The 27649-nt window shown below is 41.8% G+C and overlaps 1 protein-coding gene and 1 pseudogene across 1 annotated transcript in view; one reads left to right on the top strand and one right to left on the bottom strand.

Annotated features, from left to right (window-relative positions):
* Positions 1-1292: 1292 nt before the first annotated feature.
* Positions 1293-27649, bottom strand: part of fer1l6 (fer-1 like family member 6) — a 45662-nt gene continuing 19305 nt past the window's right edge. The window contains exons 29-44 of the mRNA XM_061841156.1: positions 23052-23097; positions 13649-13693; positions 13349-13452; positions 12495-12623; positions 12292-12426; positions 12081-12208; positions 11838-12008; positions 10848-11002; positions 10627-10772; positions 9306-9394; positions 9121-9219; positions 8929-9049; positions 4190-4310; positions 3962-4119; positions 3743-3843; positions 1293-2618 (exon numbers count right to left, since the gene is read on the bottom strand). Coding sequence (XP_061697140.1) covers positions 2438-2618; positions 3743-3843; positions 3962-4119; positions 4190-4310; positions 8929-9049; positions 9121-9219; positions 9306-9394; positions 10627-10772; positions 10848-11002; positions 11838-12008; positions 12081-12208; positions 12292-12426; positions 12495-12623; positions 13349-13452; positions 13649-13693; positions 23052-23097 — 1929 coding nt within the window. The 3' untranslated portion in view covers positions 1293-2437. The remainder of the gene's footprint in view (positions 2619-3742; positions 3844-3961; positions 4120-4189; positions 4311-8928; positions 9050-9120; positions 9220-9305; positions 9395-10626; positions 10773-10847; positions 11003-11837; positions 12009-12080; positions 12209-12291; positions 12427-12494; positions 12624-13348; positions 13453-13648; positions 13694-23051; positions 23098-27649) is intronic.
* On the top strand, positions 14906-17446 carry LOC133511973 (protein Jade-1-like; annotated as a pseudogene).

The following is a 27649-nucleotide window of genomic DNA, read 5'->3' as shown; positions in this document are numbered from 1 at the left end:
CCCACTCAAAAATTTGGTAAAGCAAGCTGTCAAACTTAACTCGTCATAAATTGTGTTCCCTGGTGATGAGTGAAAGTAATAGTAATGATTAGAAATGGGGTACATCTCAGTGAAAACTACAGGGAATACATATATTTTTAAATGAAGTAAATTTAAGTTTAAAACAGTCCATGGTATAATTATGTTTTTAAAAAGGAGTTAACTGCATGAATACAGATTAGAAGGCTCATTACATGAATTATTAAATTGTCATATGACCATATAGAATGGATTGTGTTTGACAATTTTGAATTACTTTGTGGTATGAATCTACAACATTACAGGTGGAAGTGACAAAGTTTACACCCATGATGGGCACCAATTTGGAATCAGCGCAAGAACACAACATTTAACAAGGAAAGATGGAGTAAAATCTATTTTTACACCACCTTAGCCTTTGTATGAACACACCCTCATGTCAAGGCACGATGAGAAGATACTTCCTTTCGAACATTGGAAAAGACAGCACTGTCTAAAATTAATTTGAGTCCACTTTTCCTAACATGTAGTAAGTCTTGTGCAAACTACAGGTTTTCTGGAGATTGACTGAAAACAGCGCTCTTTCAATCCATGTATGCTTGCTGTATATATTTCAATTAAGTTGAAACTGAAAGATGTTTTGGTGCTTCGGTTTGTGTTACAGCCATTTGTCACAAATGTGGGAATAAAAATACATCCATCCATTTTCTTTGCCGCTTATCCTCACGAGAGTCGTGGGGAGTGCTAGAGCCTATCCCAGCTGTCAACGGGCAGGAGGCAGGGTACACCCTGAACTGGTCGCCAGCCAATCACAGGGCACATAGAGACAAACAGTCACACTCACAATCACACCTGGCAGCAATTTAGAGTGTCCAATTAATGTTGCATATTGGAATTATCGGAGGAAACCCACGCAGACACAGGGAGAACATGCAAACTCCACACTGGTGAGGCCGGAATTGAACCAGGGTCCTCAAAACTGAGGCCAACGCTTTTACCATCTGAATCACTGTGCTCCCCAATACATAAACATCTCCTAAACACGAGTAAATAAAATAAATATAATCATCAGTCATGTATTGTCACTGTCAGGTTAAAACTTCTAATGTCCAAATTTGGTCACTCCACCCCCAAAAAAAAAAAAAACAGTATTGCTCAGTCCCCACATGGGTCTTTTTTCCTAAATAAATTATTAACCAATCTAAAGTGTTTAAAATTATTTGCTCTCTTACAATGCAATGCCAACAACTCAACCAATCATGTTTTTTTGGGCGTTTCCTTGAAAAGTGATGGTTTTAGACTCGCACGGATTTGGCCCATTTTGTCTTTGGTGTTGATCTGTTTACAGCAAACGTATCTTTAGGTTGGTGAATGTGAATTAAACTTTCTGCACTGTAAAAGCCCCTTAGTGATGTTGGGTGCATTTTCCTTCATTCGTGTATGGGGACCGGTCTGCAACATCCAATATGGTGCACACTAGCTCAATGAGACATTTATTGTCCATGGTTTACTGACTACACAATTGAACAAATACCCATCAATAAATTGATTAAAATGTTTTTTATGCCCATCCCTGTTAATGACATACCTATTTTCTTCAATTTGTCTCTGTAGTGCATCAAGAAAGAACCTCAATTTGTTCTGCTATAGTCAGATGCACACAGCTACTGTAAAACCTTTTTAACACTAAATGTACCATTAACTACCCTTCCTGTGTTCAAACTGCGTATTTGTACTGTTGATTTGATCTGATTAAAATGTGGTATGTGCAAGAAATTTTTTTTTTAAAATTACATAAATATGAAGTTATAGTCAGTAATGACTAGTCAAAGAACTTTATAATTTTAATGTTCACACATGATAGAAATGACCATGACAGGGTTATCCCACCATTACTAAATCATGATTCTAACAATAATAATAAACCAGTCTAACTGCTGTACTTCAGAAATTCACACCCGTCTTCCTGTCACATTAAAAAAAAAAGACTAAATATAGTTGATGAGTTTGAATGTGGAAAATTAAACTGAATGGAGCTATCATCCCAAGTTATGACAGTCTGCAGACTTGTGCAACCACCATTATTTCAGCAATTTATTTTCAATTCCCCTCTTGAAACACTTGAGTTGTACAGGTCATAGGTGTAAAAAGAATGTTTTGAAATAATTGATCTTGCTCCCAATACATTAACAAAAAAAAAACTGGCATTTGAACCGGGGTGATGTCTGATTGTTGTGAAGAAATAGAAGCAGTCTGTCTATTACAATTCTATTACACTAACCCTAGTTAGCCTTGAATTATGTACACCCTATGTGGGTTACAGACAAATAGGTGGATCCTAATTAAAAATGAATGTAAATGTCATGAATGCTGCTGATGATGAAATGATACGTTTATAGGTTTGTATGCTTCTACTGTATTATCCATTGACTATCTTTTGGGAAATGGCGCCCGGTAGCGTGTAGAGCAACAGGACCAGGAAGAGTGCTGTGACAAGTAGCACCAGAGCGATGATGATGTACTTCTTGTAGTTCCTCCACGCCAGGTGGAAAAAACACTTGAATGGGTTGACGAACCACGAGAAGGAAGTGTCGGGACGGCTGGAGAGCAGAGCACACATGGAATGTAGGACAATTCTTTGCCGTGTATTCTTAATGTTTCTTTACTGTCTCATACCAAATCTGTGCTGCTACTATCTTTTTAATTTGTATGTCACCCCATTTCAAAACTCTCAATTCCGATGAAGATGGAACCTTGTGGAAAATGTAAATAGAACTATTTGCAAGTACTTCTCAACCTATATTTGATTGAATACACTACACAAGGAAGATCATCTTCAAGCTAATATTCTTTCCATTTTGATGCCTGCAATATGTAAACTACTGTTAAATGAACTCTTAATTAACTACATTCAATAAGTGCAGCAATTGTTGAAGCTGTGTTGGTGGAATTCTCCCCCATTCTTGTTTGATGTACAATTTTAGTTGCTCATCAGTCCAGGGTCTTCATTGTCGTATTTTGCAGTTTGTAATGCTCCTCACACTGTCAAAGGGAGAGTGCTGGCAGGCCACTACGCTGTAGTACAGTTCCTCTTTGACCCATGGTACATGACACAATTTGCGTCAGTCACGTGAGCCCAGAGAAGCCAAGTAGCATTTGTAGGTGTTTTGACATGCTGCTTTTGCTACGCATTGTAGTTTTAATTTGCATTTGTTTATGTAACAATGAAGTGTTCCTGAGTCCAAGTGCCAACGTGCCTTATACATGAAGAGATTTGTCCAGATTCTCTGGATCATTTTATATGATGGACTGTAGATAATCAAATCTTTAAATTCCTTGCAATTACACATTGAGAAATATAAAACTGTTGAAATATTTCATCACACAGTGATGAAGTTTGTCCCATTCTTCCTTGTGAAGAACCAGGGCTTTCTTGGGAAGCTCCTTTTAGACTTAATCCTGACACTCCCGTTTCCAGTTAACATGTTCACGTGGAATCTTCCTCATGGGTGTTTTTTTTGTTTTTTTTTAACATTCCTGAATATTTTTGATGCCCTGCCCCATCTTTTTTATTTTTTTAATGTGTTGCAGGCATCACATTAAAATGAGAGAATGTTTGCCCCCACTCCAAGAAAAACAACTATCAATAGGGGTTTTATTGTTATGCATGCATGATAGGTAAACAACAGGAACTACAAGATTCTGACTGATGGATCAGTCTTACTTGGGTTTGGGCAGCGGATCCGGTTCCTTGCGTGCTCGGCCCACTGGGTTTTTCTCACCCTCTTCAGCTGTCACAAGGTGGAACTCCGCCTCCACTTTCCCCTGTGGAGTACATTGATGGCATCTGTCAACAAATTTACTCACCCTTTAAGGTTTGTCAAGCTTGGTTCTTGGTCCTTCAGGGGACTCCTCAAGTTCCACCATGGCAAGGTCAACATACCGTCAGCTCTCCAGACTTGCTGAAGGGCCACCATCCTCTGGACCTCTTCTGCTGGAAGATGGAGATCCTCTCCGTCATGTCTGTGAAGACGTCCAGCTTGCACGATTTTGCAGTCTTTGCTCCACGAGGGAAACCGTGGAGGTCTAATTCCACTGTACCTGAGCACGTGCGTGTAAACGCAGGTTAAAAGATGAGAATTTGGAGTTATGGTGAGATGCTGTGACATACCGAGGAAGTCGTCGGAGGAGAGCGTCTCAAAGTCCCACACCTGAAGAATGAGGATGGAGGGCAACTTCTGTTCGGTTTTGTCCAGGGAGAAAATGCTGTCTCGCTTCTTCACCACCACTACCTACAGTATAACAAGAAAAATACAAGACAATTTAAAATCTCCTTGGCAAAAATGTTGAGTCTCAATCAAATTTGATCCTGCATGTAATCAAATTCAAGGCTTCGACTTAATATACATCAACTAGTATACTCTTTGAAATATATTCTCCGATATCACAGGATTGGCCTGAGGGCCAGAGCTGGCCTGCCAAGTGATTTTATGTGGCCCATGAAGGCAAATCATCTGTGTCAACTTCCATAATTCTTGTGAAAATCTGTTTAAAAAAAATATAAGTGTTAATGTATCAAATTATAGCATTGAGATATTATAAGCATTTGTGTGTGACCAAACATGAACAATGGTTGAAAAACCAACCAGACTTGATTTCTGATTCCAAAACTACTCGTGTGTTAGTAGGATGAGGCAATTAAAGATCTGTATAACGGCCCTCAGAGAGAAACCGTAACCACAATCTGGCCCCTGACAAAATATATCTGGCCTGTGGGAGGGAATCATGCGGGCACAGGGAGGCCACGCAATCCAGAGGTGAGGCTGGATTTGAACTTGGGTCTTTCTGAACTGTGAGGCAGATGTGCTAACCAGTCGTCTCCTATCAAAAACATACAGCACTCATATTTTAATGGTGCGAAGGTGTGTTGGATTTGAAATAACTTTGTTCACAATTGATTGCATCGACGGTCGTGAAATCTGTTTAAAGGAGAAGCCAGTGGCCCTGTGACTGACTGGTGGGCAGTTCAGGGTGTACTCCACCTTTTGCTCAAAGTCAGCTGAGATGGGCTCCAGCACTTGGCAACCCTCACCAAGATAGGTGGTGTAAAAAATGGATGAATGGATGACCTACAGCGTGTTGCTGGGCTGCGCTGATCAACAGCTGGCCACCTCCTTTATTGATGGCCTTCCATTTGTGGATTAAATCTACAGGGTCAAGCAAAATGATCTGACACATTGCTTTTTGTTTAACCTACAAATGTTAGATCATTTTGCCTGACCCTGTACAGTATAGTACTGTATGTATTCATTAGAGTAGGTATAGCAGGAGAAGACAAAAACACGCACACCTTCCAATACAGTGGTACCTCGGTTTTCGAATGTCTCCGTTTTCGAACAAAAATTTCAAGATTGTTTTGCTTTGGTTTTCAAACAAAAATCGGTATTTGAATGCCCCGAACAGCTGACCCACGATGATTTGTTTTTGTGAATTCGAATGAACCCCCGAAAAAATGGAAAAGACGTAAAGCACGCGACCGTGCGCAACGGAACCACTTGACCCACACACTCCTCTGCACGCGGACGTGTCCCTGTAGTGACTTTTTTTTCTGTCAATTGACCAATAATAAGCCAATCATGGCTCCAAAGAAGGCAAGTGGAACTGCTGGTGCTGAAAAAAGGAAAGTGGTGCGTAAAACTCTCGACTTCAGGAAGGATTTGACAAATCTGGTGTGCGTGTTTCTGAGCTATTGAAGAAGTATGGGATGGCGAAATCGACAATCACCACCATTCTGAAAGACAAAGATGCCCTCAAAGCAAGTGATGTTGCTAAAGAAGCAACCGTGTTGACCAAGCAGAGGCCACAAATGATGGAGGAAGTCGAAAAGTTGCTTCTTATTTTCGTAAACGAGCAGCAGTTAGCTGCGGATAGTGTTGGCGAGGAAGGGATTTGCGCCAAGCTAGAAATCTGTGTACAGATTTAAAAAGAAAAGACCCTAGTCTAGTTCCTGAGGGCTTTGAATTCAAAGCAAGTCAAAGATGGTTTGAAAAATTCCACAAAAGAAGTGGGATACACTCCTTCTTTTATGTAGTAATGCTAGCGGTGACTGCAAGATCAAGTTGCTGCTAGTGTACCATTCTGAGAATCCCTGTGCATTCAAGCAGAACAAGAGGTCCAACTCCAAGGCTTGGCTGACCTGGCAATTTTGTACCGAGTGGGTGCATGAGGTGTTTGCCCTGACCGTGAAGGCCTCTTTGGAGGAGGAAAACTTGTCCTTACGCTGCCTTCTGCTGATGGACAATGCGCCTGCCCACCCTCCAGGTTTGGAGGACGACTTAACTGATGAATTTTGACTTCATCAAAGTCAAGTTTCTTCCTCCTCACACGACGCCCTTGATTCACCCATGGGCCAGCAAGTCATCAATTTCACAATATAAACATACAAAATAAAACATTTTGTATATATACATACAAAGTATACAAAATGTATGATCCAAAGGTGATTCGAGGTGACGAGTGACACTCAAGCTAAGCGTCTTTGAAGGTCTTGCAGGGCTTTTAACAGCTACTTTGGCAACATGGGGTCTCCACAGGATTGTCAACTCATCCATGAAATGGTGACAATGGGCTAAAATCTCGGTTTGGAGATGGAGACCGATGATGTTGAGGACCTGCTGGAGAAGCATCGTGTCGAGCTCACTACTGAGGAACTCCTGCACCTTCAGGAGGAGCAGAAGAAGACGTTGGAGGAGGAGATGTCGTCTGATGAGGGTGAAGGCAGGAAGGATGTCTCAAGTGCCGATATAAAAGCTATCTGCGCTAAATGGAACGACAGCCATAATGTCACCCTAACAAAGCAGAATGTTGCGGAGCACTGCAAAATTTCAATGGCGTTGTTATGAGTCACTTCAGGAAGGTGCTCAAAAGATGGCAGAAACAGTCTACATTAGATTTGTTCTTTGTGAAAAAGGGGCAAGTCACCCCTCTGAAGACATTTGAAACAGTTGATTGTTTTGCATTGTTTTTTTTTTCCATCAACCCAACCTCTAGTTGCAAGTTAAAATTTTTGTATGTTACTTTCTGTGCAAATAAAAAACAATTTGTCTGCCCCCCCCCCCCATTATTGCTTGTTTAAAGTTATTCTGCACTTTTGTGAATAAAAAAAGGTTTACAAGGCTGGGGGCTGAGTCACTAAAGATACGGCAATGCCCTCTCAGCCTCGCATACTCTACTACTAAAGCATACATTTTAAGCAAAAAATAAATATATTTCTGAAATGACTTAATTATATAAAGTATTTAAAATATACATGTATTTTTACTATGCAGTTTATTATCAGGAAAAGCTTAAAACGCTTTTTTTAGGTTTGGAACACATTATTTCACTTTCCATTCATTGTAATGGGAAAAAGCACTTCAGTTTTCGAACGTTTCACTTTTCAATTAGTTTTCTGGAAGGGATTGTGGTTGAGAACCAAGGCACCACTCTAGCTTGTTTGATGAGTGGTGCCTACATCCCACTGAAAAGACGCCAACTTCTGTATAGCTGTACGAGGGTTCATTTCGCAATTTATTTCCCAACTGGATTTCAATACCAATCCCTTGTCTCGGGAAAAATTCACATTCCAGGAATTCTACCCACCTGCAGACTTTAGTGAGTCTCAGTCCTCTTAAGTTGTTACGCCTAAATAGGTCAGGTGTGCACGGCGGGGGTGTTAGACTTCAATTTGGCAGAATTGGCTTAAATGGAAAAGGCTCTAGCTAGATGTGTAACATACAGACTCACTCACGAACAGAAAAATATAGCCCATAGAATATAATAGTCCAATGAACCATTTGGTGCACGAGTAGGATAGTGTACACTCAAACGGCTTACGATACTGAAGACTCCAACTTTACACTGAAGAAGTCCGATCAAAAACAAAATTGGCAACAATTATAATACACTCATGTACAGTAAGTGTTTTTACACATGGTATGAAAAAAATACTATGAAATGCAACTGATTTGTCCATCCATCCATCCATCATCCATCCATCCATCCATCCATCATCCATCCATCCATCCATCCATCCAACCATCCATCCATTTTTTTTTTGCCACTTATCCTCACGAGGGTCGCGGGGAGTGCTGGAGCCTATCCCAGCTGTCAACGGGCAGGAGGCAGGGTACACCCTGAACTGGTTGACAGCCAATCGCAGGGCACATAGAGACAAACAGCCGCACTCACAATCACACCAAGTGGCAATTTAGAGTGTCCAATTAATGTTGCATGTTTTGGGGATGTGGGAGGAAACTGGAGTGCCAGGAGGAAATCCACACAGGCACGGGAGGAACATGCAAACTCGACACAGGCGGGTCCAGGATTGAACCGGGGACATCAGAACAGTGAGGCCAAGCTTTACCAGCTGTATTCAATGTATTCCATATGTCATTGAAACAGTAGATACTGTGTGAGAAGTAGTAGTGTTTTTTTAATCCATAAAATGTTGATTCAAATTTGCTACAACCCTAGAAAAAAATGTGAACTGATCAAGGAGGAAACTTTTAATGTTCCGCTGGATATCTGGTCACCATAACCTAAGCATTCTGTTTGCATTGACAGAAGCTAAACAGTTTTTGTTGTGCATAATAAATTGATACACTATTTGCAATACTGTTGTGCACACATACAAAAGCATAAAATTAAGAATTGATTTTTTCACCGTAAATCATATGGACCATTTAGGAAAATGGACAAATAAAGAAAATTCCTAGTTATACGGAACACAGTATTGGTATGTGTGTCCATCTGGGGGTTTCTGCTAACTTGTGATTTGGACCAATATTTTTCAGTGCCATTTACACACAACAGAAGCTGAAAAAAAGGTGAAAAATGCCAGCAAGGCTTTCAAACAGCTGCTAGCATTACCTTTTCCGCTGGTAAGTAGCTGAAAGGGAAAACAAAGCGCCAGTTGAAGTTGCCTTCCCCTGTCAAAGAGTTGTAGTGGACGTCAGTCTCCTGCCGGTCATCCTCCAAACCTTTCAGCCAGCTACAGATCAGTTGAGTGGATTATTGTAGTGGCGTGCTTACATGAAAGGATAACAATATTATAAACATTACCCTTTGATGTAAATATCACTCGATTTTTGACCCGTCAGGAAGTTGCTGTCCTCCAGAATGACATCCTCCGTGTTCCAGATGATAACACGCAGTTCATACCTGCAACCAAATGCTCAACGTTGACATCCTCTCCCAAAAAAATGGGACGCTTTCCCTTCTGGTGCGGTTAAACATGCTCGCCTCACCCTTTGGGTTTGCGAGGGGAAATATCCACTGCGGGTCCAGGATGAGGCAGGTCCATTGGGAACATGTCCACCCACATCTGAACCTGACCCTGCGCATGCACCCACACAAGCCATGTAAATCCATATTTATGCAATGAAATACATTAAAAAAAACAGGCCTTGTGCCGCCTTCAGTGCAGATTTGAGAAAGAGAAAACTTCAAGTTAGGGACATCAGGCAGAGTATGCATCACCTCCCCAGACAGTATAATTAACATAAATGGGGCCATTCGTTGCCATTTTCATCATTTTGAGCCAGTGTTCCTTCCCCTTTTATTACAGTTGGTCCTACAAATGAAACCTACTTCTTCCAGTATAGACTCCATCCCCACTAAATTTCTTAGAGGGTTTTAACACTGTTGGCTTCACCATTTTATCTATTATTAATAGTTATATAGCATACAGTGTTGCCCCTCTGCTTTTAAACATAGTCCTCCAACCTCTTTCAGAATCAAACGTATTTGCCAAGTATGTCGGAAATGTGTAAGGAATTAGTCTCCAGTAGTTGGGACTGCTCGAGTATGACGTACATGACGACAACAGAGAGTCAATTGTGACAAATACATTGTGGGACAATGGGGATCAGGGACACTGGACTGGGTTGGTTTCACGACTACCTTTTAGAACGAACATTAGCCGTCACCAAAAACAATCATTGCTAATCCAGCACTGCACTCTTTTCACTGCCATGTAGACAACACACATATATACCTTCCTTGAGACTAGAGGGCACTTGAAGCCTCGCTTAAAAAAAAGCCTCACTGACACCAGTTACGGGATAGCACAAAATCTTCTACTGTATAACTCAAAATCTGAAATCATTCTCTTCAACATGCAGAACTCCACCAACATCATTAAATCCAACTTTGTTTATTTTCCCCCCAAGAAAATATCACTCACACAAGCAGTAACCTCTGGGTCAATTTTGATTCAGATTTGACCTTCACGAGCTTGATCAATAAAGTCGTCCCGTCATGCTTCTTCCATATATGTATGTACAATAGCAAAATAAAACCAATCATCACTAAAGTCGTCTGTGAATTCATGCACTCATTTTCTCCAGTCGAGACTATTGCTATTCACTCCTCTCCGGTTTTAATCAGAAATCACTCTCTCACCTCCAGTTAGTTCAGATTGCAGCAGGTAAGCGGCACCACTTAACCCCAGTTTTAGCATCTTTTCGTTGGATTTACTTTTTTTCCTGTTTTTTTTCATGATGTACAAAGTTATTATTATTTTGGGTGATACTTTGATACCACAGATGTTTAGATACTCACTCATACCTGTTCCATTCCAGGCCTAGCTTTGTGAAACAGCGTCCTGGTCTCGATGTGTTCTGGTACCAGTTTGCACCCGATGTCCTGGATCTCAGCCCAACGATGCAGAATCTTCAGAGACAAGTGCTCGTAGGATTCTATCGGTTCGTCGTCTGGTATGTATGCACACATGAGGATCATCATTGGGAGTTGGAATCATACTCAATACCAGGAACTGCAGTGTCCACCTTCATGCATAAAGAGCGTCTTGCCGGTGAAGACTTTGTTGCCCACGGTGATACGTCCTGGCCTGAAGTGAGGACCATCCACGTCATTTTCCCTGCAGAGTTTTGCCAGCAGCTCAGATGGCTTCAGACAGTCTCTCCATGCATTATAACCATCACTAGGGCACACAATCAGCAAGTACAGACGGGATGTGGGATGTTGTCAACTTTGATTGAACACCCTTTTTGCTCTTCGAGAATAGTCATACTGATATCAGAATGTCATATATGGACTCGCTGCATAATAATAGACAGATTGAGCCCGACAGTCGTACATTGTTGGCTTTCATTTTGAATATCTACTGTACAAAGTCACTCACAAATGTGACAATTATGAATCACGTGGTGACGTAAAAAGCAGCTGCAGGAAAAGCCATCCAGTCATCAAGTTGTTCAGTTTGAGTTGAGAAAATAGAATGCTCTACTTTTTTGTTTGTGGAGGGTACCAAAATATGTATACCATAAAACGCTTCAGTTTTTACCACCTATCACCTGGAGGGCTCATCAGGTGAAACAGAATTGACAATCACTTTGAGATTTATAGAAATACATTTCTTCAATCATTGTTGATTATTGTGAAGAATCACTGAAGTGATCAGTCTTCACATACTGTAGATTTAGCTTCATTCTAATTAATTAATATAATTACAGGTAATTTGAGATAATTAATTAGTTCAGAAGTGTGTATCAAACGAGTAGACCACATTAAATCAATGACCAAGACGTACCTGTTTTAAAAATCTTAGTGATCCCTAATCTAAACGGTAGAGCTAGACCCTCTGCATTATATTGATGAGTAAATGTGTTTATTGTCACCTCTTTTAATGCTGGCCCTCTAACTCTAAACCTTTCCTTACACTAAAACCACAGACTTGGTAAGGTTTTACTGTTCAAACCCATACTGTGACAAGCAGCACCTAACCGGAACAGTAGGATGGGATTGTTACAACTCACAGGCTATACTCAGAAGGGAGTCCGCAGGTGGCTCTGTGTCGGCTGTAGAAGCGGTTCTCCAAGTCAATCCGGGTCTCTCCTATCAGGTCGTCCCCTCCCACCATGTCATAGTCATAGATGAACACCGATAGTAGAGATTCTTGAGGAAATGTCGCCTGCATCTCAAATGACCTGGAGGAAAACAGAAGATATCACCCAGGGGGTACTTTTGATAACAAAACTATGAAGGGGGAAACTTGCAACCTTCCAAAGACAGGGTTGAGCTGTTTAGGGATGTAGTTGTCACGGTCTTTAATTTCATTTTTGCCTAGCTGAATAACGACATAAGGGTCCGCCTTTCCGTCCGGGTCAGCTGGGTGCAGATTTGATGCCTTCAGGAACAGCACAATGAAGAATACACTAGTCAGACAATCAGGAGATTGATCATAACAAATCACAGCATAGCAGAACTTACAGAGACGATGTAAACCCGAATAAGGACTTCAACTGGTGTGTTCTGCGGAATCCCTCTATTGACTCTGAGGTGGCCATCGTCTTCTTCCCGCTCCCCTTCCTCATCTTCAGTGAGCTTATACAAGCAGAATCGCCCCTAAAGAAACTCACATTGTGGACAAGAGCAAATCTGATCGTACTTCTGATTTGTCCCAATGGTTTTACCTTAAACTTGCCGATGAACCTCTCCTCTGTCGAATCCTCTTCTTCACTGGCCTTCCCACGGAACAGCTCGTATGTGTTGACCCATTTGTCAAATGGTCCAAACTCTGCCTCCAGCTCCTTGTTGTATAGCTTTAGAGCCCAAGGTTATGAGGTTTAAAGAAAGTAGCCATGAGACAGAAATGTGATTATTATTCCAACAAAGCGATAAGGTTATGATTCATGGTCAGACATTTCAAAGCATTAAAACCAATCCATCCATCCATCCATCCATCCATCCTTCCATCAATCCATCCATCCATCCATCCAACCATCCATCCATCCATCCATCCACTTTTCTCTCCCATTTACCCTCACCCACCGCAGATGTGCTGGAGCCTATCAGCAACTGAGGCCAGGAGGCGGGGTGCACCCTGAACTGGTTGCCAGTTTCCAATATCAGAACACAGAGACAAAAAAACATTTGCACTGACATTCACACCTACGGGCAATTTAGAGTTTTCAGTATAACCGACCATGTACGTTTTCGGGATGCATGAGGAAATGAGTACCTGGAGAAAATCCATGCTTGGCACAGGGAGAACAAACACACTTCACACAGCCGAGACCGCGATTTGAACACAAGTCTTCAAAACTGTGAGGCAGATGTGCTAACCACTTCTTAACCGTGCAACCAGTATGATATAGTATCACTGTTTCATAACCATTCAAACACCATTAATGTTGACATCCATTTCAAAATAATTTTGGATTTTACAAGCAGTTAAAGACTTTCTTTGAGCCTTCTTCTTTCTCACATCATTTAGAAGAAGAATTCTTTGCTTTTTATGTATTTTGGGTTTTATGATTATGCGTACCTGCAGCGTGGCCAGTTTGATGGGCAGAGTTAGATTCAGGTTCTGTTCCGGCATTCCCTTTTCCTTCTGTTTCGTTTTCTTGTTGTCATCTGATGAGCTGCTCACTGTCAGATCAAAAGTACATATAAGGTTTTGAGAAACGAATAGACAGAAAAAAAAAACACTGCTCCTATCAGGGAAAACAAGCAAGTCACAACAGAACCCGACCAAAATTCAATCTAACAACCTCAACCAGCCAAGACCTAGTTAAAGTATCTACACGCTGATACCACAATTTCTCATTTCTATGTTTTTCCTTACCTAAAGAGCCTATTCCATCGCTGAGCAAGATGTGGTATGGCAAAGCTGTAATACACAACAATGCTATGTGGGTATGAGGCAGATGATTGTGAAAACCTTCCACCAGTTTTATATTATTCAGTTTCAAACCATTGAAAACTTAATGCAAACAAGGTGGACTATTAGAGGCAACAAATGTAAATTATGAGATAAAAAGATCCCAAAAACAGAACTGGGTGGCACACCAACCATTCAGTCTTTTGGTTTGTGTCAACGTTTAATCTATATTTATTTCTGCAAAGTTTACCAACTCACTGAATGTCACCCATTTGAATACGAATAGATGTGCAATATCAACTGGTAGAAACCCCAGTGTCCTTACACCTTCATTTGTGATGATAGTCCTGAACTTGAGCATGGCACCAGACCCCCTGATTGAAAATTTGGGAATGTGCAACACTCAAAGCGTTTTCAAGGTGACATTTTTTTCATTTGTATCCGCCTGGACTGCACTATGTCTAGGGCCTCATTCTCCACGAGGGGCCACATTTTTCACAAGGTAAGGTGCATTTGCTTTATGTGCAATGGAGGTGCATGCAGTATGTACTCCCATGAGATGCTGCGTGCTGCACGAGAGTACCAAATAAGCACGAGGGAGAGAGCCAATCGTAGCTGCAATGACAGCATTCATAATCTGACCAATCAGAGAAATCTTGAAAGCAGCTCTGGCCGACACTTGTAGATTGCATAGCTAAGAGTTGACATGTAAAAAGATGTCACTTGAAGATGGGTATGGTGTTTAATTAAAAATTTTGGCTGAGCATAAAGGCCCTCTGAGGAAAACTGTAATTACAGTGTGGCCAGTGACCAAAATTAATTTGACACCCCTGACCCATAGCTTCAATTGTATCTTTTTGCAGTATAGGACGGTGTTTGAGGAGCATGTCTGCACCATGGTTTGGAGGCTCTGGGTTTCAGTTTTGGCCCCCTGCCCTTTCCGTGTGGAGGTTGTGTCTTCTCCTGCTACGCAAGCCTGTGGCTCCCTTTTCATCCAACGACGAGTAGCGGTGGAAGTCCTGCTACAAAGGGTGGGGTAGCAATAGGCTGCCCTGGTCTCAAACCGGTAAAGAATTCAGCCGATCCGCGCTTGAGCATGTTAGGTAAAGGAGCGCCACTGTTGGGACTGCTGGTCTTGGTGCTGATCAGAGCATGGCTCCTCCTCACTGGGCAGTCTGGGACTGTACGTGTTCGTCACTGGATCTATGGACATGGATCATCATGAACCAAGGACAATCCCACCTCTGCAATGGACGCCAACACCTGGTACTCGTATGTGAAGATGGTGACCCTACGTGCACAACCAATGACAGATCAACAAGTGTTGTGAAGCTGGAACTCCTCAGACGCCCCGCCGTGAAGAGAAGTCGGCACCCCAGCAGCAGCGACGAGTCCGGCAATGCCAGCAATTCCACCTGGTGGTCCCAGACTTCATCCCAGTCCAGCAGAGGATGCAGACAGAAACCATCTCAGGTCTTCAAGATGGACCTGATCACCACCATGAAGGTGCACAACTCGTATCAGCTCAACGCGGGGGATTACTACGTCCTGGAAGATCCATGGAGGCAGGAGCGGGAAAAAGGGTGTCCGGGTGCCCGTAATCCCGCAGTCCATCCTGGAGCCCGCAGCCCAGGTGCTAACCAACAAAAACAAGGATGGAATGTTCGTCAGGCCCAAGAAGCTGAGCCACACATCAGCCACCCTGGCCCTCGGTTGCCCTCTAAACTGCACAACTGCGCAGTTGCGTACTTGTCGCACAGTCTCAGCGCAGATGAAAACAGATCCAGCGCAGTGAACTACAGCATGATGTCTCTTTTTTTTTTTTCCCCTTAAACACTGCAGCAGCACACTGCCTCTCATAACGTGCTGCTGCTCAGCCACACCGGGCCACAAACTCTACTTGCTACTTTACCTGACCCCGGCCACCTCTGCTATTAAGGGGTACACTCATAATTACAAACACGGCCCGTCGAGCAAAGAGTTAAACATGCTGCTTACGTTTACGCTCGATAATAATGGTAAAAGTAAAAAAGAAAAAAAAATAAATGTTGTTGCTTTAATGAATGTCGGAGTATGTGAATAATGCAGAAAAAGTGGTCAAACTGGACGAGATTTTCTCTGTTTTGAGTGAAAAGGTCTGGTCTGAAGCCAAAGTAGAAAGTACAGGATGAGATGCTGTGTAATGTTAAAATTCCACCTTGGCACAGCCTGATCGAGGATGAAAGCACAGATGATAAAAAGCTAATTCTGTATTTTAAATATAGGAGCCAACATAACAACCTTAAAACTGTTTTGGAGCATCAATCAACTTTCAACATGCATTGTGAAGAATATTCTGCAAGCAATAATTCAGTTTTACACCAAGAAAAAAAGATGGGAATATTATTGTGGGTTAAAAAAAATGAAACGAAGTTGGAAGCAACATTTTAAATTTATAGTTCATAGTTGGCTTGGTTTGGTTAGCAATGTATTTTGTTTGTTGACATTTTCAGTGTAAGTTTGCAAAAACCCAAATTTTTTCTTAAAAATGTTCTGATGGGAATGTAATCTGAACCTTTTAATGAGCCTTGTACATTACAAGCCTTGTACACTGATTGACCACAGCGCATATATCGGATGTTGCTCACAGTGGTCAAAAGGAGAGCTCACAGCCTTAGTGTGTTTGCTCAGACATGTAAAAAATTTGCGCGAACAGTGGCGGAGGGCATGTGTCGCTACGACCTCAACGAGGAAGACATCACCTGGCTGCAGGTTGTCAATGAGGAGTTTGCAAGGTTGGCGCTTCCATCACTGGATGAATTCGCCATGGAGCAGGCCTTTGAGGAGTTTGAAGAGGGTGGTCGTGACAACATGACACACACTACCAAGACACAGGAGGGCCTGTGCATCAAGAATGACAAAGACGTGGTGTGCGACATGTGCCAGTTCCCCTCGGGAGAGGACAACACCAAGATGCTGTTCTGCAACAAGTGCAACATCTGCGTCCACCTGGCATGTTACAGCATACAAAAACTTCCAAAGAGCAGCTGGTTGTGTCGGATATACGCCATAGGTATCCTGCCAATGTGCCAGTTGTGCCCGAAGAAGAGCGATGCTATGAAGCCCACCTGCAGTGGAACCAAGTGGGTCCATGTCAGCTGGGCCTTGTGGATCCTAGAGGTGAGCAATGGGAACTGGAGAAGATGGAGTCCCTCACCAATGTGTCGCACATTCCCTGCAACAGGTGGGCACTCAGCTGCTGCCTGTGTAAAGAAAAAATGGGAGCCTGCATCCAGTGCGGCGCCAAAAACTGCCGCATTGCCTTACACGTGACTTGCGGCCTCCACTCCGAGCTGGAGATGACCATCACCCAGGACGATGAAGTCAAGTACAAATCCTACTGCCCCAAGCACTTGGGCCTTAAGGGCAGGGACTCTGGGGAGCGGGACTCCAGCGCTGAGGTAGAAAATGAGGAAAGCGTCGGGAGCAAGAAGGGCAAACTGAGAGGAAGGGTTACAGGGGTCAAAGAAGAGGACACAGCCACCCCTGGCCTCATCCCTTTTGCCTCGTCATCCCCCTCGTCCTTGTGTCTTGTTTGTCAATGTGACTTACAGGAAAAGAGTGTCAATGTCCGCAAGACGAAATTGCAAGAAATGGAGGAGGTCTTCTACCAGTTGGTGGACGCCGAGGAAGTGGGCCGTCACCTCAAGATGGTGCCTGAGACAGTTGACTTCCTGTACCAGTACTGGAAGCTGTTTTCAAGACAATGAGTTCAATCTCAATTGGAGTGGAGCCCCATGCAAGATATCACCTTGTGGGGTCTCAATGATCCTTAAGAAGGTGAGGAATCAGCCCAGGACTACATGACAGGACTTGCTCAATGACCTGAAAAGAGCTGGGACCAAAATTTCCAAGGTGACTGTTGGTATTACACTAAGAAGTCATGGTTTGAAATCATGTACGGCACGGAAGTTTGTCACTGACCATTTGGATGATACAGAGGGAGAAAGGTTTGTGGTCAGATGAGGCCAAAATTGAACTTTTTTGTCATAATTCCACTAACCGTGTTTGGAGTAAGACGAATGATGAGTTCCATCCCAAGAACACCATCCCAACTGTGAAGCATGGGGGGTGGTAGCATCATGCTTTGAGGGTGTTCTTCTGGACATGGAACAGGACGACTGCACTGTATGAAGAAGAGGATGACCGCGGCCGTGTATTGTGAGATTTGGGGGAACAACCTCTTTCCCTTAGTCAGAGCATTGAAGATGGGTCATGGCTGGGTCTTTCAACATGACAATGACCCGGAGCACACAGCCAGAAAAACCAAGGAATGGCTCCGCGAGAAGCATATGAAGGTTCTGGTGTGGCCTAGGCAGTCTCCAGACCTAAACCCAATAGAATATCTTTGGAGGGAGCCTAAACTCCGTGTTTCTCAGCGACAGCCCAGAAAGCTGTCTGATCTAGAGAAGATCTGTGTGGAGGAGTGGGCCAAAATCCCTCTGCAGTGTGTGCAAACCTTGGTGAACAACTACAGGAAACCTTTGAGCTCTGTAATTGCAAACAAAGGCTTCTTCTTTTTCTTTCAGCTTGTTTAAGTACTTATTTGCAGCTGTATCACACAAATAAATCGTTAAAAAAAATTATACATTGTGATTTCTGGATTTTTCTCTTTAGATTATCTCTCTCACAGTAGACATGCACCTATGATGGAAATTTCAGACCCTACATGATTTCTAAGTGGGAGAACAAGCAATATAGCAGGATGTTGAAATACTTATTTTCTTCACTGTAAGTAAACAAAAAGAAGCTACAAGGGGACACGAGTTGGAATTGGTTGGAAGCAGGGAGAGGCCCTGTCGCTCCCCTTGCAGCAAGTAAAACTTGAAACCTTGTCTGTTCGCCTTTTTAATTGAAAGTCAGGCTCTTAAACCTGACAGTAAAAGATAAAGGGACACGTGGTTGTGCTAAAGCATTTACGATCGAGAGTGATGGCACCTCTGACTCCTCCACACGGGACGAACGAGTGACCCCCATAAACACCAGGTGCGTGACATGAGGTAACCTCTGGGACAATCTGTCGGTTTTTGTGGGAATTCTTCTTTTCCTTTCAGCTTATCCCGTTAGGGGTTGCCACAGCATGTAATCTTAGATGAACGCATATTTGTTTGGCACAGTTTTACGGCGGATGCCCTTCCTGATGCAACCCCTCTGCATTTAGCCGGGCATCATAAATGTTATTGTTTATCCATCAATCTTCATAGGAAGCCTTCAATCCTTTGTACATTAAAGACCCATATGACATTAGGGGACATGAATCACCTTTTGACATAAGCAGCACATTCGATTTCTCATGAAGCGTGGCAAAAATACCAGTTGATAGTTGTATATAAGAACTACCCAATAAAGTTTTGGGGTATTTTGTGCAATTGTGCAGATCCACCCATCCATGTTCTTAGCCGCTTATCCTCACGAGGGTCACAGGAGTGCTGGAGCCTATCCCAGCTGTCAACGGGCAGGAGGCGGGTTACACCCTGAACTGGTTGCCAGCCAATCGCAGGGCACAGGGAGACAAACAGCCGCACTCACAATCACACCTAGGGGCAATTTAGAGTGTCAATTTAATGTTGCGTGTGTTTGGGATTGTGCAATTGTGCAGATATTTGATTTTAACTCTATTTTCATATGCAGTTTAACAACAGTTTCTTAATATGATGCTTAAAATAAAATTTCGCTTAGGGCCCCAATTTGGTAAGGGGGGGCCCTGGTAGTCACCATTTCTGGATATTATTCACTTTGAATCTCAACAGTGCCTTCTAAGATTTCCAGTGGTCATGCAAGTACTCAGAACATACACGGTGACTTCCAGAAAACCTGTTTTTCTATCCCTCCACTCAGAGAGAAAGTTCTTATACTTGAGACTTCAAAAGATGAGCCAATCTACAATTGAGTAACAGAAGTATATTTCATTGGACTGTGGTTCAAATCCCAGCCCTAGCTGTGTGGAGAGAGAGAGAGAGAGAGAGAGAGAGAGAGAGAGAGAGAGAGAGATTGCTCGTGGACCCACGTCATAAATTGCCATATTGCCGGTCAAACAAAGCATTATTCAATGCTAAGTCGGTTGGAGATGACGCGAAAATATGCCCAGAGTCTTGCCCGAAACCGTTAAACTTAGAAAGTGATAATAAACGAAGGTACGTGGTAAAGTTAGATGAACTCGGCATAGAGGACCCGTATTTAATGCCGAAGTTGATGTTTTAGCCGATAAGAAATTGAACTGTTAATTGCCTTGCGCTTGCCTTGGACAACTGGACATACACATGTATCTGGTAAGTAAGTCATCGAGATTTACACGGAAAAGTTTGAAAGCGTATAAAAGTCTGGACGCACATGAATACTTCGTTGCTGGATCTGTTCTCATCAGGAATAAATCCCACATAGTGATGGTTTTGACGGCTTGTTGAACATGGAAGTGTGCTCAGCGACACGTTAACCTGTGCGGGAATCCATCGATCTTTTCAGCTAGTATTCAATACAAATAACAATATTTAAATAAATGACCCCGGTTTTACACAAACTCACATTCATTAACTATGATTGAAAAAAAGATGACGGTTAACGGCTCGTGAACACCGAAGTGTGTTCGGCGACACGTTAACCTTTTCTGGAATCCATCGATCTTTTCCACTAGTATTCAATACAAATACCAATATTTAAATAAATGACCCCTGGTTTTACACAAACTCTCATTCATTAACTATGATTTAAAAAAAAAAAAGAGGACGGCGTCGTCTCCATGGAACGTACATGGAAGTGATTGCGGGCACACTTAACCTCCATAAATCTCTGCGACAGACATTTTTTTTTAATACGCATTGTTCTCAAATGAGCCAACTTGGCATTATAAATACTTTTTGGTAATTTGAGATTGAGAAGAATAATTCCTACCTGAAATGAAGTGATCACTACACAGGTGTATGTGTATTTTGGTTGGGCACCATCCATCCTGTTTAATTGCCGAAATCCATCGATATTTTCTGGTCTTTTCAGCTGGTATTCCATAGAATGATCTCTTTGAATATCTGTCTCATGTGTTGTGACAACCAACAGCACTGCACGTCTCGGGTATTGTAAATATTCTCCTTGGGTTCAATGTCTCCCACAATGTTGAGCAGCTGTGTTTGACCGGCAATATGGCGCGGTGAAAATGGTCTCTCTCTCTCTCTCTCTCTATATATATATATATATATATATATATACATATATATATGCGTGTGTGTGTGTGTGAAAAAGTATTTTCCACCCTGATAATGTTTTTTCACATCACACACAAAGGTTTCAAATCACCAAATTAATTTTAATATCACTGAGACAACAATACAAAATGCAGTTTGCAAATGAAAATTACATTTATTAAGGCACAAAAACTTCTTTCTTTCTGACCCTCTGTGAAAAAGTTGTGAAAGACTTGTTAAATCACAAAGTCACTGACTAACCACAAATATGGAAAAGGTGAAAAGAAAAGCTGATGATGGAAAAGATGGTGGTGAAAAGAATACAAACGCTCATCTCACATTTACCAAAAAAAGATCTTGATGATCCTCAAGACCAGGGGTCACTAATCTTTTTGAGGCTACTTTGTGAGCACCGATCATATGAGGGGCTATATGACGTTTTTGCGGCAAACTTCCAAAATAACAAAACTTTATATTATATGACATTATTTCAAAAATGTAATAGATGTTAGCAAGTAAGATTCATAATTTTAATTTGTGACCTGGGCTATGTTTACAACATGCCTCGTGGGGGCCTTAAGTGGTCCTCGCGAGTGATCACGTGCCTGCGGACACTGCATTCGTAACCCCTTCTCAAGACTTTTGGAGAAACATTCTGTGGACTGATGAGTTGGAAGGTGTGTCACCCATTATATCTGGTGTAAAAATGGCACCCATTTGATTTAAAGAACATTATGCCAACAGTGAAGCATGGGGCTGGCAGTGTGATGGTCTGGGGCTGCTTTGCTACCTCAGGACCAGAAGAACCTGCTGTGATTGATGGAACAATGAATTCTGCTGTGTACCAGAAACACCTGAAGGAGATCATCTGGCCATCAGTTCATGGCCTCAAGCTTAAGCACTTTTGGATTATCCCGCAAGGCAATGATTCGAAACACACTGGCTCGTCCACCTCCAAATTGCTAAAAAAAAAATCTAAATTAAGGTTTTTGAGTAGCCAAGTCAAAGTCTGGATTTAAATCCAATTGAGATACAGTAGTGTGACTTTAAAGGTCAAGTGTCATGAAATGGATGATTTTTAGTATGTTGTTAATGAAAAAGAGGCAACCGGAATGAACCCATCCGTTTTTTCACCACTAAACGATGATTTTGACATATATGGCTTTATGTAACTCCCGCCATGAAAATCCTCTTGAGGGATTTGTTTTTGAGAAAAAGCAGGAAGTGACGTTAACAGCAGCTTTGCACTCAGGCTGGCTTGTCTGTTTATACTAGTTTTACCTGCTAGAAGGTAGCTCTTTGTTCCTTTGTGGTAGCCAAAATGCCACCTCGTTGTATTGCTGGATATTCTTCGAACACTCAGGAAGATGGATTTACTCTTCATACTTTTCAAAAAGACCTGGTTCGTCGTGAAAAATTGATTGCACAGGTGCAAAGGACAAGAGCTTCGTGGGCTCCAAATGTATAGAGCTACTAAAAAAAACAATAGTTCGGTGGGGGGGACGCAATCCTCTCATAATGTAACAAAAGATCCATGTACGTAAGTCAGGGGTACTAAATGTGTCGATGTGCGTGTCGGATGGCTTCCACGCAGCAGCCGCGGAAGGACAGCCTCCGCACGACCTTGTGGACCGCTGTCGACCTTGTGATAGCGGGAGTTGGCAATGTCCTCTCGAGAGGGCAGAGAGCAGCCAGTGATCTGGGCATGACAGTGGAGCTTTAAACGGGCACTTTATGCTAGAAAACTCTCCAATATGGCTGAGTTGAAACAATTCTGCAAAGACGAGTGGTACAAAATTGCTCCAGAGCGATGTGAATGACTCACGACGATTATTGCAAACACTTGATTTCAGTTATTGCTGCCAAAGGTGGCATAACCTGTTTTTAGGTTCAAGGGGCAATTACTTTTTCACAGAGGGTCAGCAAGTTTAGATTTTTTTTGGGTACCTTAATAAATTGAATTGTTATTTGAAAAGTGGATTTTGTATTTCCTTGGGTTGTCTCAGAGGGATATTAAAATTGGTTTGATTATTCCAAACTTTTGTGATACATATGTAAAAAAAAAAAATGAAATCAGGAAGGGGCAATACTTTTCTATGGTACAGTATACAGTATATTGACACATATATGTTCTAAGTTCTTTAGCTGCTTACCATTTTCAAAGACTTGTGGAAATGGAGATCCTTCTTTCTGCTTAGTCTGTAATGAAAACACGTTTTAAAAATGTTTATTTAATCTGAGGATTTCAAACAAATGCAGTTGTAGCAAACTTGGCCCAAACTCTGGTCACACATTAACTCTCCATGGCTTGATAAACAGCATTCTTCAAAGTGGCTTTGTTATGAGACCACCCCAAGAAGACGTCAAGTGAATCCTTAACTAATTTAAACCTATGCTCCAAGTTAAAACTCCCAAGCATCAAAGGCCCCGAGATTTTTCCATCCGACCACCTCTCTTTGAATAGGAACAATTGCTTGGAAAAGGCAACACCCACTGACATCAAGAGGAACTGTAAAGTCGAACTGGGGGCCTAGCATTTGATGTTTCACCAAAGGAAAACACCTGTTTTGATCATGTACAAACTCTGCCGAATTATTCCAAATGTAAACTTTGAAGTCTGTGCCAATGTGTCAACTTTACAAACCCAGCAGCAATAGTTTGAAAACTGTTTGTCTTGATTGGACTCCAAATAGCATAAAATGTGATTTGAACCCCAAGCAGTTGATCTGCCAAGACTTAAAGTGCAACTGACACCTAAAACATAAAACTTTATTTTGTTAACCCCAAAAAAAAAAAATAATAATCCGCAATGGTCTCATCCGTTTGTTCACATCACGTCAGAATGTTGCCGTATATCTATTTTTTTTTCATCTCCCCCATGAAAAGTCTCTTGAGGGTTTTGTGTTGAAGAAGAATCAGGAAGTGATGTTTTTTTATGGACACCTACAGTGGCGGGGTCGGGTGTTTATACCTATTGTACCGGATAGAAATCAGCTGTTTTTTCTGCATGTTGGCAAAAATGACGGTTCGTTGTATTACAGAATTTTAAGTACAGACAGACATCCAATTTGCTTGACCTAGGTGTAAAGTGATTACAAAGTTGAGGTTATTTTATATTAATATATAATTTTTAAACTTATGTTTTGGGTCAAAATTCTAAACTAAATTGAACCTGGTTGTTCTGGTCAAGTCGAGGTTTCTCTGTCCCTCTCCGACTCCCTCCAAGGTCACTTAACCCCTCACTCTCGCCTTCTCCTGCTCTCTTGTGCTTTTCCTCTTTTTTGTTTCCTGCATTTGCTTCCCAACAATGGGGCGGCTGTGGGTCACCCCTCTCCTTTCTTGTGTCCAGGCACATGGCTCGGGAACCGAGAAGGTCAGGATGGGAACAGACTTGGCTTCCCATCTTATACGTGGGCCACCGCGAAGTGATCAAAGCAGGTGTTACTAAGGTACTAGGTAAACTTCCAGCCAATCGTGATCACTCTGAAATTGTTAGCGAGCCCCTAAAAAGGGAGGAAGAGAGATGGTCATATTCTCCCAACAAGGCGTGACAATTTTTCTACTTCCACCACTGTTTTTGCTTTATTTTTCAACATTTTTTTTCTTCAATCCAACTTGTCTCTATGCTTCTGAGACGCGCCATGAGAGACAACTCCCAGAATCCAGCATGTTCAAGGATGAAGTGCAGACCCAGGATGACTGCATCATCTGCAGACTTGTTAGGTGATAGGCAAACTACAGTGGTTCCACCCGGGGACCTGTGATACTCCTGAGGTGGTCCAGCACAATGCATTCAAATGACCTTCAAGAACAAAGATATCAAGGCAACAGGCCTGTAGTCATTCAGACCTGAGATTGTGAGGTTTCTTGGGGACCGGGATGATGGTTGAGCATTTGAAGTATGTTGGTAGTCTGCACAGTTGTGGAGATCTGCTGAAGATCTTTGTGAAGACTGGAGCAAGTTGGTCTGCCCAGACTTTGAGGCAATATGGGGACACAAGGTCTCAGCCCACCACTTTGTTAATATTTTGCTGTTTGAAGATGTGCCTCACCTCCTGTTTGTGAATGGTCATAGGAGAAATCAGCGATGTTTATGTAGTCGGTGATACGACTTGGTGGATGTGTGGAGGAAAGGTTTCCTTTTCAAATCTGCAGTAAAAGGTGTTCAGGTCGATGGTTAGCCCACTATTGTTTTCTATGGATTGTCGCTTGTAATCGGTTAGTGATTGTAAACCATGCCAGACTGATTTTGTGTCGTTGCCGCCAAACTGTTTTTCCATCATTGCTGCATAATCCTACCTGTTAAAAGCTCATGTTTTCAACTTTAGTCCAATGCACGATGTTCTATTTCCCTTGTCATACTATTCTCTTTCTTTCACTATTGTTAGTGTGATTTTCTTTCTTTATTCAGACCCATTTTTTGTGTTTTCCTCTAGATCCCTTGTAGATGTCTTTAAATTTACTATGAAATTCTACTCTTGGTTGTGTTTAGTGTGTGCTCAGAGTTTGAGCAAGCCCCTGTCATGTAGAACTCAAAATTTTGTAAAATCTAGCAACCTTTATACTACAAGACTAATAAGGTTTATCGTCACTTCCCCTAAATTTCATACACATTAAAAGTAACGTGGTGACCCTTTACGAGACAGTTAGTCTGATGTTAAAGATTAAAGCCTTAATTGAACTAACCTGTAAGTGAACGTGGGTGTTTACTTTCTTTCATATATTTTTCCAAATTAATTATTTCTTTAGTCAACGCTCATCTACGGTACAGGAAATAGTTCATATCAACTGAAAAAAAGAAATTTACAGGCAGCCACCGGGAGAGTTACCAAACATACTTTAACACAGCCTAAGCAATCCCTAGTACAGTAGTAACAGAGAACGTAGATTCATCCTACATAATTCAAGTATGGCTGCCACATCTTGCAAAACTGATCCCCTACGTGGTGTGAAATCTTTGAAAGATATTCCAGAGGAATCAATTCTATTGAGTTCTAATACAAGCCTTGAAAGAGAACAGTCATTGTTGTTGACCCATTGTAACAATACTGTACATTTTTCCTCTCTGCAAAAGTAAGAATGTTATGTATATTGCTGCCAGTTACAGTGAGTACTGTAAACATTTTCTTAGGTGGCCATGTCTAAATGCACACCTAATATGTTTTTCCCATTTCACCCAGTATTTCAGACCAATACGCCTCTATCTTATGGCATGATCATAGACAATTAAATAAGGTACTCGTTTAAATTTTGGATTTCTGAAACTCAAGTGTAAACATGAACCTCTCAACAAACCGCCCATATGCTTGTCACTACACAGACCCTTCCCAAATAAATTAATATACCACAATAGAAAAGTTTATTTATTTCCATTATTTTCCATAAAAAAATTAAACTTTCATAAATTATAAATTAATCACCCACAATTTAAACAATTTCAAGTATTCATTTGTTGGTTGTTTTACATAATTTGGGCTTTCAGATCATAAAACCCACAAAATCATGAATTCAAAACTAAATACTGTGATGAAATCACTATTTACCTCTCAGTATTTTTAGAAAAAAGACAGAAATTCGGGTCAAATTAAATCAATCATAACACGGTACGTTCAAAACGATATGTTAATCTTCACTACTTGATTGAAATCCCTTTGGTTTAATCACTGCATCAATGTACTGTGGCATTGCCTGGGAGTTAAGAAAGCCCAGATTTCCTTGATGCCTTGATGCTGTCAGTTCTTGTTTTGGGGTCTGGTGTTTCTCATTTTCCTCCTGAATATATCGCCTAGACTCTCAATGGGGTTTAGATCAAACAAGTTGGCTGACAAGTCTAGCACTGTGATGGCATGGACATCCAACCAGGTTTTGGTGCTTACGGCAGTATGGGCAGGGCCCAAGTCCTGCTGGAAGATGAAATCTGTATCTCCATACAGATCCTCAGCAGAACCATGAAGTCCTTGAAAACATTCTGGTGAACTGTTGTGGTGAGCTTGGATCTAAGAAGCCAGAGTTTACCAACACCTTCACTGGATATTTCAAATCAAATCATGAGTGAGTCTAGATATTTCACACTGCACTTCAAGCAGCTAGGGTTCTGTTCTTCACACGTCTTCCTCCAAACCTTTGGATCTTGATTTCCCGAATGAAAGACACTTTATTTTAATCACAAAAGGTGACCTTGGTCCTTCTTCTTCTCATCCCTGTTGAGACACTTTCTACGAGGTTGGCTCAGGCTTAGAAATGGCTTGACCAGAGGAACATGGCAGCTGTCACCCATCTCCCTGATGCATCAGATTGTGGTGGTTTTTGAAGGTGTGACTCCTGCCTCATTTTGCTCATTTTGTTTTCATGTTCTTTAGCTCTGCTAGAGTCTTGAATCTTCTCTGTTTGCTCATCCATTTAAGTCCACAGTCATTTCTTTTGCTGACAAATGTTGTCATTTAATTTATATGCTTGGACACAGCAGTGAACTCTATGAGCATTTGTGGCTTACCCATTCAATGGGTGGTGGATATGGCCTTCTGGCCGGCTGTCAAGTCCGCAGTTTTACCCATATTGAACCCGACTGGGACAACTGAACCAAACTGAAGCAAGACCTGGGGAAACTTGTGCAGGTGCTTTCAGTTTATTTCATAAGTAGTGTGTGAAATTTGGGCTTTTTTTTTCATTCCAGGTCAATCCTGCCTCGTTTTCCTTCCATGGTAACATGCAGTACATTTTTACATTTACATTTTTGTCACCATAAAAAATA

This window comes from Syngnathoides biaculeatus, chromosome 14 (genome assembly GCF_019802595.1).
Source record: "Syngnathoides biaculeatus isolate LvHL_M chromosome 14, ASM1980259v1, whole genome shotgun sequence".
In the NCBI taxonomy this organism is placed as follows: domain Eukaryota; kingdom Metazoa; phylum Chordata; class Actinopteri; order Syngnathiformes; family Syngnathidae; genus Syngnathoides; species Syngnathoides biaculeatus.
Note: the sequence above shows the minus strand (reverse complement) of the source record. Positions and strands in the feature narration are given on the sequence as shown.